Below are 14941 nucleotides of genomic sequence, written 5' to 3' on the forward strand. Positions count from 1 at the left end.
TCAGGATCGAACCCAGGTCTCTGGCAGTGAGGCAGCAATGGTACTGCTGCACCACTGGGCCGCGCAGAATTATATACTGGTTTCCTCCGCCATAAACTCACCTAATATGTGCTAGTAATGTCCTGTTTGCCAGCTTGTTGACCCTCCTGCAGGGTTTAGGAGCTGTTGTTGTGGACGGAGAGACGAGGACGCGAGTGGCCATTGACGGCAGCCAGGGTGCCGGTGAGCCCCCTCGCCCCACCCCCCCCCCCCATCTGCTCGGTGTGCAGTCTGTGCTTCGAGGGGCTGAGCATCAATGGAGGACCACATGACGGGGCACAACAAGGAGCAGCGTTATGATTGCGACGTGTGTGGCAAGGCCTGGCGGCGCCCCAGCGAGCTGGAGACCCATCGGCTGGTGCACACGGGAGAACGCCCCTTCGACTGCTCCGACTGCAGCCAGAGCTTCAAGATGGCGAATCACCTGAGGATCCACCTGCGGGTGCACAGCAGTGAACAGCACTTCACCTGCTCCAAATGTGGCAAAGGCTTCAAGTCGTCCACGGACCTGAAGAGGCACAGGCGCCTGCACACCGGGGAGTGGCCCTACACCTGCAGCGACTGCGGCAAAGGCTTCACTCTGTCCAATCACCTGCTGGTGCACCAATACACCCACACCGGCGAGCGTCTCTACACCTGCGCCCAGTGCGGCAAGGGCTTCACCTGCTCCGACCACCTGCTGTCCCACCAGTGGGTGCACACCGGCAAGCGTCCCTACACCTGCACCCAGAGCAGCAAGGACTTTACCCGCTACAACAGACTGCTGGAGCACCAGCGCACCCACACTGGTGAGAGACCCTACACATGCGCCCAGTGCGACGAGGGCTTCACCCAGTCCTCCAAGCTGCCCATTAGGCAATGCTTTGTACTGCCACAGCTGCCCCATCCAGATAAATTTTAGGTATCTGCTATGATCCTTGTGTATGGGTATTAGATAGTAAGCATCTTTGAGATGAATGCTTTCCATGCAGTATCCTTTGGAAATCAGTTGCCTAGCAGTGACAAATGTTTCCATTTTGAAATGTATATACTTAACAAACTTGTTTAGTGATGTTAAGTCAATGATGATGCGACAACCACCATCTTTTTTGGTTTTGGTGAATATATTGGATACAAATTCCAAGGGTTCATGTTTGGTCTTTTTCAGTTCAGCTTGTCCCTCCCGTTGCTCTTTGACGGAGGGAGAAAATACCCTTTGGGGCCAATGTTGAACTGGCGGCGTTTTTTCTGATATAAACTGAATTTTATATCCACTAATGCTGTTGAGTATATACTTGTCACTCGTGACCATACCCCATGCTTCTTTAAACAAGTGTAATCTCCCCCCTGTTAGTAAAGCACCCTTATTCTCTATATGCTGGTAGGAACCAGACCCACCTACCTCCATGGTTATTGGCGATTCTGTTTCTTCATTTTCCTGAAGGTTCTGTTCTGACGTGCTGGCGATGTTGGGGGGAGGCGCATTTTCCAGGGGGTCCGCTGCGGGCCCTGATCTAAAAAAGATCTTTGGGGATAATGTGCGGACCCCAAGCGTTCACCAGTCCCATATTGCGGACGTCGACTGGTGGATGCCATGGGGTGCTGCCGCTTGGGTATCGGTGGTCTTGGTTTGCTCGTCCCGGGGCCTGCCCTCATTAGGCCAAAGGTTTTTGATGCTTCCTCCATCTCCTTCAGTTTTTTATTGAGATCTTTCCCAAATAGCAGCGCATCCGTCTCCGCAGCTGGGGCTTTACACAAGCCAGCAAATTTGGGATTGAGGGCAGGTCTTATGATTTCCCTCCGGAGATTATTGATCTCAAATTGTGTGGTACACATTAATGCCAGCACATCCTGCTGGCAGGTATCCATCTCCGTGGTCTCCACGGAACGAGCAAAGGCTGTGATGGCCGACGTCAGGAGCCTTAGGATCCGCTGTAGCTTGAGTTCTTGGGACCGGATGTGTGACCCCACATGCCCCCAGATTTGGCTGTTGACACTTTTTACTTTGAGGGCCTCACAGTTTTCTGGTGCTGTGTGTTGTTCCAGCACCTCAGCGAGCACCTTTTCCAGTAATGGTTTATTGGATAGATGGTTGATGCTGGCCGCCATTCTTGGTTCCAGCGGTGCTCCAGCCCGTGGGGTTGCTACAAAGCGGTCCACCACACCCAACAGCTCTTCCTGTTCCTGCACCCCTGGCATACTCCCGAATTCGTCCGCCTGCCCTTGTTCCAGACCAGCCCAGCCCTGGTCACCAATGCTAGCCTCCAGTAATGAGGGAGCAGAGGGCAGTGCACAAGACACTGTGGAGGAGGTGCCTGTCCTTCCTCCCTGGGAGCGCAAATGCTGCGTGTCCCAGTGGATTGTTTTTATTTTTATTTATTTGTTTATTTTATTAGAAGTTAATACAGTACAAAACAGTACAGTGGAGCCTAATTTTAGGTGCCAACTATGTCATACCGTAATCCATTCTATGTAGAACCTCTAGTTTTATGTTATGAGAAGGAAGTAAGTAAGACAAGGAAAAGAAAACAATAGAAAGGGGAAAAAGTGGCAAAATAGATGGTAGAGAGTAGAAAAACGTGAAGTGTGTATATAAAAAAAAGAAAAAAAGAAAAAAGAAAAAGTGGAAAGTAGAAATAGAAGAGAAGGCCCCTTAAAAGAGAATTTTTCAAATCTTTATTCGGAGGTGTAGATCTATCCACGTCATGAACTGAAATCAGCAATCCTTATGGTACCGCTGCATCTCATGATTCCAAAAAGTTAATGAAAGGAGACCAACTATTAAGAATTGGTCATATTTATCTATTAGTCGGAGTCTCATTTCTTCAAGGCGTGCTATGTCCATCATATTCCTAATCCACATTTTAACAGTTGGTATGGTTGTATTTTTCCAAAATTTAAGTATCAATTTCTTTCCAATTATTAACCTATAATTTAAAAAAATATTTTGGTCTTTATTTAAATTGGTATCTTCTCCTATTATTCCAAATATAATCCATTCCATTTTGGGTTCTATTCTTGACTTGAAGAGCTTTGTAAATATATCAAATATATCACTCCAAAATTTATTCAACTTTGTACATCCTACAAATGAATGTGTTATATTAGCGTTTTGAAACAAACATTTATCGCATCTGGGAGAGACGTTTGGATAAAATTTATTCAACCTCGTTTTTGAATAATATAGTCTATGTAATAATTTGAATTGAATTAAATTATGTCTTGCATTAATAGAACAGTTATGTGTATTCATCAAATACTTTTCCCATCTATCCTTCGAGATCTTTATCATTAGCTCATGTTCCCAATCTTCCCTTAGTGCTTCTGTTGAGGGTGATTCTCTATATAATATATTATAAAAGTATGATATTAATTTTTGTGAATCAGCCTTAAAAGGGTCTCTAATAACCCTCTAAAGGGTCTAAAAATATAGTTTGAAATCTATGTGTATATTTCTTCATAAAGTCACATACCTGTATATATTTAAAATATTGATTATCCTTCAATTTAAATTTAAATTTTAATTGTTGAAATGATAACAGTTTACCCAATTCATACATATCCCCTACTTTCCTAATCCCCAGTCTATCCCATTGTTGATATGTGTTGTCGATGAGAGAAGGTTTGAATGCGGGATTGTTCAATAGTGGGGTTAGTACTGATAAATTATTTAATTTCAATGATACTTTTATTTGTTTCCAAATTCTTATTATATTGTGAATAATTGGGTTCTTCTTATATATTATACTATTCAATTCTATCGGTGAGAGCAGGATCGTTCCTATATCGTGCGGATAGCACTCCTCTTTCTCCATTCTTATCCACTCCAACTGCTGAGTGGAACTATCCAGCCAGTACATTATGTTCTTAATATGCACTTCCCAGTAGTAATACATAAAGTTAGGTAATGATAAACCCCCAACTTCTTTAGATTTGCATAAATCCTTTTGTTGACAAACTGCTTCTTTATCACCCTGTCTGTCTATCTGTGTTATCGCTTTCACAGAATCATGCAATAGACAATAGACAATAGGTACAGGAATAGGTCATTCGGCCCTTCCAGCCAGCACCGCCATTCATAGAAACATAGAAACATAGAAAGTAGGTGCGAGAGTAGACCACCAGGTCCGTCGAGCCCGCACCGCCATTCGCTCATGGCTGAACACTAAACAGACACACTTACCCACAAACAGTAGACACAAGACACAGAACACAAGACACTACCCTCCCCTTTATACCGCTATCACCCCTCTCCACCCCAAGAACCTCGTGATCTCCTGGGGGAGGCAAAAAAACGGATAAAAACCCAGGTCCAATTCGGGAAAAAAATCCGGGAAATTCCTCTCCGACCCCAATCCAGGCGATCGACACTTGTCCAGGAGATCACTCAGGTCTTACTATACTAACCATACCTAGGTCCATATCCCTGCCCTCTCCCCGTAGCCCCTTATCCCCTTGGCAGCTAAAAAAACATCTATTTTAGACTTAAATATATTTAACGTTTCTGCTTCCACTGCTCCCTGGGGCAGTGAATTCCATAAATTAACCACCCTCTGGGTGAAGAAGTTCTTCCTCATCTCAGTTTTAAAAGAGCCCCCCCTTATTCTGCAACTATGTCCCCTAGTTCTAGTTTCCCCGATCATTGGGAACATCCTCGGTGCATCCACCCGATCAAGGCCCCTCACGATCTTATATGTTTCAATGAGATCGCCTCTCATTCTTCTAAACTCCAAAGAGTAGAGTTCCAGCCTACTTAACCTTTCCTCATATGTCAATCCCCTCATTGCAGGAATTAATCTTGTAAACCTTCGCTGCACTGCCTCCAGGGCTAGTACATCCTTTCTTAAGTATGGACCCCAGAACTGTACACAGTATTCCAAATGTGGTCTCACTAATACTGTGTACAGCTGCAGCAAGACCTCCGTGTTTTTATACTCAATCCCCCTAGCAATAAAGGCCAAAACTCCATTGGCCTTCCTGATTGCTTGCTGCACCTGCATACTAACTTTTAGTGATTCATGTACTAATACCCCTAGATCCCTTTGCGTTGCATTACAACGCAGCTCCTCCTCATTTAGAAAATAACTTGCCCTATCATTTTTTTTCCCAAAGTGAATGACTTCACATTTATTAGTATTAAATTTCATCTGCCAAGTTGTTGCCCACTCACCTAGCTTATCTATATCCTTTTGCAGACTCTTCCTATCCTCCTCATCCCCTACTTTTCCTCCCATTTTTGTATCGTCCGCAAATTTTGATATATTACACTTGGTTCCCTCCTCCAAATCATTTATATAAATTGTGAACAACTGGGGTCCCAGCACCGACCCTTGCGGAACCCCGCTAGTTACCGGTTGCCATCCCGAGTATGAACCATTTATCCCCACTCTCTGCTTCCTATTTGTTAGCCAATCCTCTACCCATGCTAATATATTACCCCCAATCCCATAATTTTTTATTTTTAGCAATAGTCTCTTATGTGGCACCTTGTCAAAAGCCTTTTGGAAGTCCAAGTATACCACATCCACCGGTTCCCCTTTATCCACCCGGGTGCTGTCTACAATTCAATGTGATCATGGCTGATCATCCCCAATCAGTACCCCGTTCCTGCCTTCTCCCCATATCCCCCCTGACTCTGATATTTTTAAGAGCCCTATCTAGCTCTCTCTTGAAAGCATCCAGAGAATTCCACAGACTCACAACTCTCTATGAAAAAATGTGTTTCCTCGTCTCCGTTCTAAATGGCTTACCCATTATTCTTAAACTGTGGCCCCTGGTTCTGCACTCCCCCAACATCGGGAACATGTTTTCTGCCTCTATCGTGTCCAAGCCCTTAACAATCTTATATGTTTCAATCAGATCCCCTCTCATCTTTCTAAACTCCAGAGTGTACAAGCCCAGTCGCTCCATTCTCTCAGCATATGACAGTCCCGCCATCCCGGGAATTAACCTGGTGAACCAATGCTGGGCTCCCTCAATAGCAAGAATGTCCTTCCTCAAATTAGGGGACCAAAACTGCACACAATACTCCCAAGTATTGTATCACTAGGGCGCTGCACAACTGCAGAAGGACCTCTTTGCGCCTATATTCGATTCCTCTTGTTATAAAGGGCAACATGCCATTCGCTTTCTTCACTACCTACTGTACTATTCGGCAGTCTCTGTATCCTCCTACAACATTCTCTGGGGCTCTGCTGCCATATACAGTGTAAGTCCCGCTGCCGCTGCACGGATTTAACATCTCACTTTGCACTTGGCCAAGTTAAATTCAATCTGTCATTATTCCTTGGCCCACATTTCGAGTTGATCTAGACCCTGCTGCAATTTCAGAGTAAGTCAGTTGCTTGCTTTTAAAGTCCTGTACATCACCAATTTTGCTGCTGCTGCTGCTGCTGCTGCTGCTGCTGTCTACAAACTTACTGAGAGAGAGAGAGAGAGAGAGGAGGAGGGAAGAAAATAGTATGAGTGTATAATTCTCTGAAAGTGATAACAGACAGCAGGGTGATGAAGAAGCAGCAGCAGCAGCAGCAGTTTGTCAAGTTTGCCTGCCTTCATCAACAGTCAGACCATTGAGTACACGAGTTAGTTGGGACATCATGTTAGAGAGAGCTGTACGAAAGATGTGGTATGATATTCTGGTTCCCATAACTACATATATGATATTCTGGTTCCCATAACATACATTGTGAGAAGCAGTGAGTGGTGAAAAGATCCATTTATTAGGGCTATAGTGAGTGAGCGCTCCTGTGAGCTCAAAATAAAATTCCTAAACTAGAATCCCAAATTTCCGGGAATTTTATGGTATTTCCCGCAAAGATCCTATTGCGGAGCAAGATAGATCACTCCTGCTAAATGCAATGGGCTGACGTGTAGTACACAATGGAACGGAACGTGGGACTTTTTTTCATCCATTTCTGTAACCGGACCTGACCCGACCCGACTCGCAGTGTAATCAACGTTCCGGGGGAACAGTTTGTGTTAATAAATAAAATTCTGAAAATGAGGAGAAGATTTTTACCAAATAACTTTTATTTTTACGAGGATGTTTCCATAACCGGCTTCCGTCTCCACACTTTCATCCTATGGGATCTTTGGTGCGGAGACGGAAGCCGGTTACGGAAATGGGGCCTTAAATTACCCATGAATCTGCCCATGAATGAATCTGTCCCTGTATGTCAGAGAATTGATTTTAAAATCCTGCTGCTCACCTATAAATCACTACATGGTTTAGGACCAAAGTATATCACTGATATGCGTCCACTATATAAGCCTTCTCGACCGCTAAGATCTTCTGAAACCAATCTGTTAGTGATTCCCAGAGTAAATACAAAACATGGGAAAGCAGGATTTAGTTACTATGCAACAAATAGCTGGAATAAACTTCCTGAAGATTTAAGACTTGCCTCAACTTTGACCACTTTTAAAACAAGACTGAAAACCATATAACCATATAACCATATAACAATTACAGCACGGAAACAGGCCATCTCGGCCCTACAAGTCCGCGCCGAACAATTTTTTCCCCTTAGTCCCACCTGCCTGCACTCATACCATAACCCTCCATTCCCTTCTCATCCATATGCCTATCCAATTTATTCTTAAATGATACCAACGAACCTGCCGCCACCACTTCCACTGGAAGCTCATTCCACACCGCTACCACTCTCTGAGTAAAGAAGTTCCCCCTCATGTTACCCCTAAACTTCTGTCCCTTAATTCTGAAGTCATGTCCTCTTGTTTGAATCTTCCCTATTCTCAAAGGGAAAAGCTTGATCACATCAACTCTGTCTATCCCTCTCATCATTTTAAAGACCTCTATCAAGTCCCCCCTTAACCTTCTGCGCTCCAGAGAATAAAGACCTAACTTATTCAACCTATCTCTGTAACTTAAAGTAACTTAAAAAACTTTTATGTTTACTTTAGCTTTCAGCTAAATCTTAACTACATTGCACTTTTAACTTTTGCACTTTTTATAATGCATTTTTAATTTTTGCTTTTCATTTCTTTCAGTTCTTCTATTTTATTTCATTTTATTATTTCATTTTATTGTATGACATGTTTTTATGTGAAGCACTTTGAGTCTGCCTCGTGTATGAAATGTGCTATATAAATAAAGTTGCCTTGCCTTGCCTTGCCTTGCCATGAACGTACTACGTATTTTTAATCGAGTGATCTATCTTGCTCACTATAGGATCTTTGTCCTAAACTAGAATCCCAAATGTCCGGGAATTTGATGGTATTTCCAGGCCAGATAGGGTTTCCCCAGCTGCACACGCGCGGATACCGGGCCCACTGCACACGCGTCGATACAGGGCCCACTGCACACGCGTGGATACCGGGCCCACTGCACACGCGTGGATACCGGGCCCACTGCACACGCATGGATACCGGGCCCACTGCACAGGCGTCGATACCGGGCCCACTGCACAGGCGTGGATACCGGGCCCACTGCACACGCGTGGATACCGGGCCCACTGCACACGCGTGGATACAGAGCCCACTGCACATGCGTGGATACCGGGCCCACTGCACACGCGTGGATACCGGGCCCACTGCACACGCGTGGATACCGGGCCCACTGCACACGTGTGGATACTGGGCCCACTGCACACGCGTGGATACAGAGCCCACTGCACACGCGTCGATACCGGGCCCACTGCACACGCGTGGATACCGGGCCCATTGCACACGCGTGGATACAGAGCCCACTGCACATGCGTGGATACCGGGCCCACTGCACATGCACGGGGAAACAGCGTCCTTTCCGTGTCACCGGTGCCATTTTGAATTGTGATGCGGCTGACGGGCCTCCCCCAACAGCGCAGGCGCGGATGGTCGTAAATATACTTACTTATAATTCCCAAATCATCCCGCGGGCCGGATTGGATCCCTTTGCGGATGATCAGCCATGATCACATTGAATGGCGGTGCTGGCTGGAAGGGCCAAATGGCCTCCTCCTGCACCTATTGTCTATTTGCGTCTCCCCGTGCGTGTGCAGTGGGCCCCGTATCAACGCGTGTACTGTTGGAGAAAGCTTACCCAGCATCCGGGCTGGGAAATCTCCCCGAAATTATTTAATTGCCCTAAAATTACCCGGACAACCAGAATTTGCCGAATTTCTGGTAATTTCCTTCAAAGTGGAAACGCAGTCTGTGTGTGCGTGTGAGTGAGAGCGGCCATTGTGATGTGACGCAGGCTTTGTCTGGACCAATCGCTGACGTGTCGCTGACTGACAAGTGGCCGGACCAATCCTGGCCCCGGAAATCACCAGAAGTCCCTCCCCCGACTCGCAGCGGAAGTGCGCCTCTGACCTATCAGGGAATCTGACCAATCACAATCCGTCTCGCCTCCAGATCAACATCCAATCACAGCGCGCTGTATCTCCAAACTAAACCAGACATTAAAACATGAGCCCAGACTAAAAGATTTCTTGTAAATTCACAGTATATTTATTGATATCCAACTCTCACACACACACACTCTCTTTGTCTCACATGCACGCTCCCTCTCTCTCTCATGCCCACACTCTCTCTTTGTCTCATACACACTCTCTCTCGCTCATGCATACACTCCCTCTCTCTCTCTCATGCACACACTCCCTCTCTCTCTCTCATGCACACACTCCCTCCCTCTCATGCACACTCTCTTTCTCTCACACACTCCCTCTCTCTCCCTCATGCACACACTCTCTGTCTTACACACACTCTCTCTCTCTCTCACACACACTCTCTCTTCATGCACACTCTCTTTCTCTCACACACTCCCTCTCTCTCCCTCATGCTCACACTCTCTGTCTTACACACACTCTCTCTCTCTCTCACACACACTCTCTCTTCATGCACACTCTCTTTGTCACACACTCTCTCCTCTCCCCCCTCCCCCTTCTCTCTCGCCCTTTCTCTCTCCCACTCTTTGAGGGAAAAGAGATAGAGAAGGAGAGAGAAAAGGGAAGGAGAAGAGGAGGGGAGAGAGAGAAAGAGAAAGAAAGAGGGAGCGAGACAGAGAAAAAAAATGAAGGCTGCCAATAGCTAAGATGGCCGTCCAGGGCTTCACTCCCATTGACTTCAATGGAAGGCTGCCAGTAACCAAGATGGCCGTCCAGGGCTACACTCCCATTGACTTCAATGGAAGGCTGCCAGTAACTAAGATGGCTGCCCTGAACTTTGCGTCCTTTCGACTTCAATGGAAGTGCCTTGACCAAAGATGGCCGCCGTCTGAGCTTCACTCCCATTGACTTCAATGGAAGACTGCCAGTAGCTAAGATGGCCACTTGGGGCTTCACTCCCAATGGACTGCAAAAGCAGACTGCCTGTAGACAAGATGGCCGCCTGCAGTTCCACTGGGAAATGCCTGCATCCAAAATGGCCGCCTCGGCTTCACTCTCATTGACTTCTCTGGCTGGCTGCCAATAGCTAAAATGGCAGGGGGTGGGGGGGAGAGAGAGGGGGAAGGAGGGAACGTGCCTATTTGGGAAAATGAGAGAAGAATAAACGGTGAACGTGGGAGAGAGAGAGAGAAGGGGTAGAGAGAGAGAGAGGGGGTGTATGCGTGCGTGTCTGGGGATTATTGCCTCCTCACCAACCCCTCTCCCTCCTCTCCTCCCATTGTTTCCTCCCACCCTCTCGCTCTCTCTCTCCATCTCCCTCTCCCCATCTCCCTCTCTCTCCATCTCTCGCTCCTCTTTCCCCGGCGGCCATTTTGTTGTCAACCTCCATAATTGGCCAATCTTCAATACCGATTCAGATTCAGATTCAATTTTAATTGTCATTGTCAGTGTACAGTACAGAGATAACGAAATGCATTTAGCATCTCCCTGGAAGAGCGACATAGCAAATGATTTGAATAAATAATAATAAGTGTCCGGGGGGGTGGGGTGATTGGCAGTCACCTACTTAATCTCACCCCTGGAGCCCTGCTGACCCCGGGTTCTTCTCCGAGAGACCACCCCGTTGGGAGGGAGGGAGGGATTGAGAGGAAGGGAGGGGCACGGAGGCGGACATGCTGGAGAAGACACTTACCCTGACGGCGGCTATTTTGTTGTCAACCTCCATAGTTGGCCAATCTTCCATCCCTCCTTAATCTCACCGCTGGAGCCCTGCTGACCCCGGGTTCTTCCCCAAGAGAGTGCCCCGTTGGGAGGGACGGAGGGATTCAGTGGAAAAGAGGGCACAGAGGCGGAAATGATGAATGAATTAATAAGTTTATTGGCCAAGTAATACAAGGAATTTGACTTTAGCGGCGCCACTCACCCTTTGCAGTGGCCCCTACAGCCTGTCTGTCTTTTTTAAATTTTTTGTCTAGTTAAATGTAGTGTAGGTGTTTTTTTAAATACTGGTTTTAAATGTGTATATGTTGGGGGCGAGGGGAAGGGAAACTGTTTAAAATCTCTTCCTTGTCCATGAGACCCGACCTTTTCCCTGTCGGGTCTCCTTTGTCATTGGGGCCTAGTACCGTGGAGCGACCTCCAGCCTGAACGACCCGGGGGCTCGGGAGACTGCGGAGCTGCGGACTACTCACCATCGTGGGGCTGTCCAGCCTCGGAGCGTGGGGAGCGGTTGTGACTCGCTGCTGCAACTCGCCTCCTGGGGCTCGGAGGCTCCAGCAACGCAGCCGCAGGTCCGGTGGACTGGGACATCGGGAGCTCACGGGTCCGGGGGGAGAGACCGCTTCCCGGAGCTCCAGCAATGCGACTTCTCCAGCCCGTTGGAATGACCTGGAGCGGGGACGTACATCGCCCAGCACGGCTTCATGGCCGTGGGACATTACAGCGCCCACCGGGGGCTCCAACATTGTGACTTTTAGACTGGGAGCGGGGCCGTGAATCGCCCGGCACGGCCTAAAATGGCCGTGGGACTTAGCATCGCCCGCCTGGGGCTTGGACATCGGGAGAGAAATGGAGAACAGGGGAGAGAAAAGACTTTGCCTTCCATCACAGTGGGTTCACTGTGATGGATGTTTGTGTGAATTAAATTGTGTGTATGTCTGTAGGAAATTGTCTGTTTGTATGGCTGTGGATACGGAATTTCGTTTGAGCCTCACTGAGGTTCAAATGACAATAAATATTGTATTGTATTGTATTGTATTGTACTTGGTGCTCCGCCCGCAAGTGACAACATGACATACAGTGACAGTTAGGAATTACATATAAAACATTAAACATTAATAATAACACATTAGCGATTAAACATGTGAATTAAATAAAATACCAGAGCAAAATGAGGCGACAGATTTTTGTGTCTGGCTGTGGAGGCCATGACAGTCCGGAGTCGCCTTCCAGAGGGAAGTGATTCAAAGAGACAATTAACCTAACGGCGGCCATTTTGTTGTCGACCTCCATTGTTGCCCAATCTTTAGTCCCTCCTTAATTTCACCCTGGAGTTGTTTAAATCTCATCACCTTCATTCTATCCTTTTCTCTCTCTCTCCCCCCCTCTCTCTTCTCTTTCCCCTCTCTCTCTACGTCTTCCCCCCCTCTCCCTCTCTCCTCCCTCTCTCTCTCCCTTTATAAACTAAACATAAGTCTGCTAAATATATTAGCTTATAATAAACTAAACTAAAAACGAAGTCAAAATTTCTCCCCCTCTCTCTCCCTCTCTATAAACTAAATTTAAGTCAGCTAAACTATATTAAACTAAACAAAAACCTAAATCAAACTCTTTCTACCCCTCTCCCTATCTCTCCCCTCTCTCTCCCCCCCTTTCTCTCTCTCCCCCTTTCTCTCTCCCCCTTTCCCTTCCCCCTCTCTCTCCCCCTCTCTCCCCTCTCTCTCTCCACTCTCTATCTCCCCTCTCTCTCTCCCCTTTCTCTCTCCCCCTCTCTCTCCCCCTCTCTCCCCTCTCTCCCTCCCCCTCGCTCCCCCTCTCTTTATAAACAAAACTTAAGTCAGCTAAACTATAATAAACTAAACTAAAAACTGACAATCTCTCCCCCTCTCTCTCTCCCCCTCACTCTGTAGCTCTCTCTCCCCCTCTCTCTCTCTCCCTCTCTTTATAAACTAAATTTAAATCAGCTAAACTATAATAAACTAAACAAAACACTAAATCAAACTCTCCCCGTCTCTCTCTCCCCCCCCCCTCTCTCTCACTCCCTCTCTCACTCCCCCTCTCTCTCTCTCTCCCCCTCTTTCCCCTTCTCTCTCTGAAAACACTTACATTAACAGACACATGAGAATGTTTTCCACAATGTTTTAAAGTCACGTTTATCGCTAGAGTTCGAACGACTGGATCTTCACACGTGTACGTTTGTTCCACTCTGTTGACATTTCCTAAATCAAAATAGAGCATTTGAGTTGAGTGTAGTTTATTGTCCCGTGTAGCGAGGTACAGTGAAAAGCTTTCTTGTTGCGGGATCTCCAGTCAGCGGGAAGACTGACTCCACTATCTTTAAGAGCCGTATTGAGCTCTTTCTTGAAAGCATCCAGAGAACCAGCCTCCACCGCCCTCTGAGGCAGAGAATTCCACACACTCACAACTCTTTGTGGGCTCCCTCAATAGCAAGAATGTCCTTCCTCAAGTCTGAAGACCAAAACTGCACATAATACTCTAGGTGTTGCGTCCTCAGCCCCCTATTGTACTCCCTGTACACACATGACTGTGTGGCTAGGTTCAGCTCCAACTCAATAATTAAGTTTGCTGATGACACTGTGGTGGTGGGCCTGATCTCAGACAACGACGAGAAGGCCTACCGGGAGGAGGTGGCTGATCTAGCACTCTGATGCCAGCATAACAGCCTCCTCTTGAACATCAAAAAAATGAAGGAGCTGATCATGGACTTTAGGAGGGCACATCATCCGAGGACGTACACTCCATTGAGGATAAATGGGGATCCTGTGGATAGGGTGAACTGTTTTAAATATCTGGGAGTCCACATCTCCGAGGATATGACATGGGCATCACACGCCTCAGCACTCGTGAGTAAGGCAAGGCAGCGCCTTTACCACCTCAGGCAATTGAGGAAATTCAGAGTGTCTCCGAGGATGCTCCAGTGCTTCTATGCAGCGGCTGTGGAAAGCATCTTGTCCGGAAATATTACCATCTGGTTTGGGAATTGCTCTGCCAAGGACAAGAAGGCTCGGCAGATAGTAGTGCGTTCGGCCGAATGCACTATGAGAACTTCACTCGCCTTCCTGCAGGAACAGGAGGTGCAACTCCAGAGCAAATAAAATCATGGGAGACCCCTTCCACCCCTGCAACGGACTGTTCCAGCTGCAAACGCGTCTGTTGCCATGCGGTGAGAACGGAGAGGTTGAGAAGCAGTTTCTTCCCGGAGGCCATTCGGACTGTAAACGCTTATCTCACCAGGGACTAACTCTACTGAACGTTTTTCCTTCCATTATTTATTATGTAAAAGAATATGTGTATTATGATTGTGTTTATAATTTGTTTGGTTGTTTGTCTTTTGCACAAAAGTCCGCAAGCATTGCCACTTTCATTTCACTGCACATCTCGTATGTGTATGTGACAAATAAACTTGACTTGACGAGGTGTCGTCTCACTAGGGCTCTGTACAACTGCAGAAGGACCTCTTTGCTCAACTCTGCTTGTGAAAAAAATTAGTTAAGACCAAAGTTGGACCCTTAAAGACCGAAGAAGGGGAATTTATTATGGGGAACAAGGAAATGGCAGATGAGTTGAACAGGTACTTTGGATCCGTCTTCACAAAGGAGGACACAAACAATCTTCCTGATATAGCCGTGGCCAGAGGATCTGGGGTGACGGAGGAACTGAAGGAAATCCACATTAGGCAGTAAATGGTGTTGGATAGACTGATGGGACTGAAGGCTGATATATCCCCAGGGCCTGATGGTCTGCATTCCAGGCTACTTAAGGAAGTGGCTCTAGAAATCGTGGATGCATTGGTGATAATTTTCCAATATTCTATAGACCCAGGATCAGTTCCTGCGGATTAGAGGGTAGCTAATGTT

At 46.8% G+C, this 14941-nt stretch overlaps 1 protein-coding gene across 1 annotated transcript; it reads left to right on the forward strand.

Annotated features, from left to right (window-relative positions):
- Positions 1 to 156: 156 nt before the first annotated feature.
- Positions 157 to 9346, forward strand: LOC116981640 (zinc finger protein 239-like). The gene is made up of 2 exons (XM_033034726.1): positions 157 to 882; positions 9169 to 9346. Exons 1-2 carry the CDS (start codon positions 296 to 298, stop codon positions 9344 to 9346), a joined length of 765 nt encoding a protein of 254 aa, XP_032890617.1. The 5' UTR covers positions 157 to 295.
- The last annotated feature ends 5595 nt before the right edge of the window (positions 9347 to 14941 follow it).

Source organism: Amblyraja radiata, chromosome 15 (genome assembly GCF_010909765.2).
Source record: "Amblyraja radiata isolate CabotCenter1 chromosome 15, sAmbRad1.1.pri, whole genome shotgun sequence".
In the NCBI taxonomy this organism is placed as follows: domain Eukaryota; kingdom Metazoa; phylum Chordata; class Chondrichthyes; order Rajiformes; family Rajidae; genus Amblyraja; species Amblyraja radiata.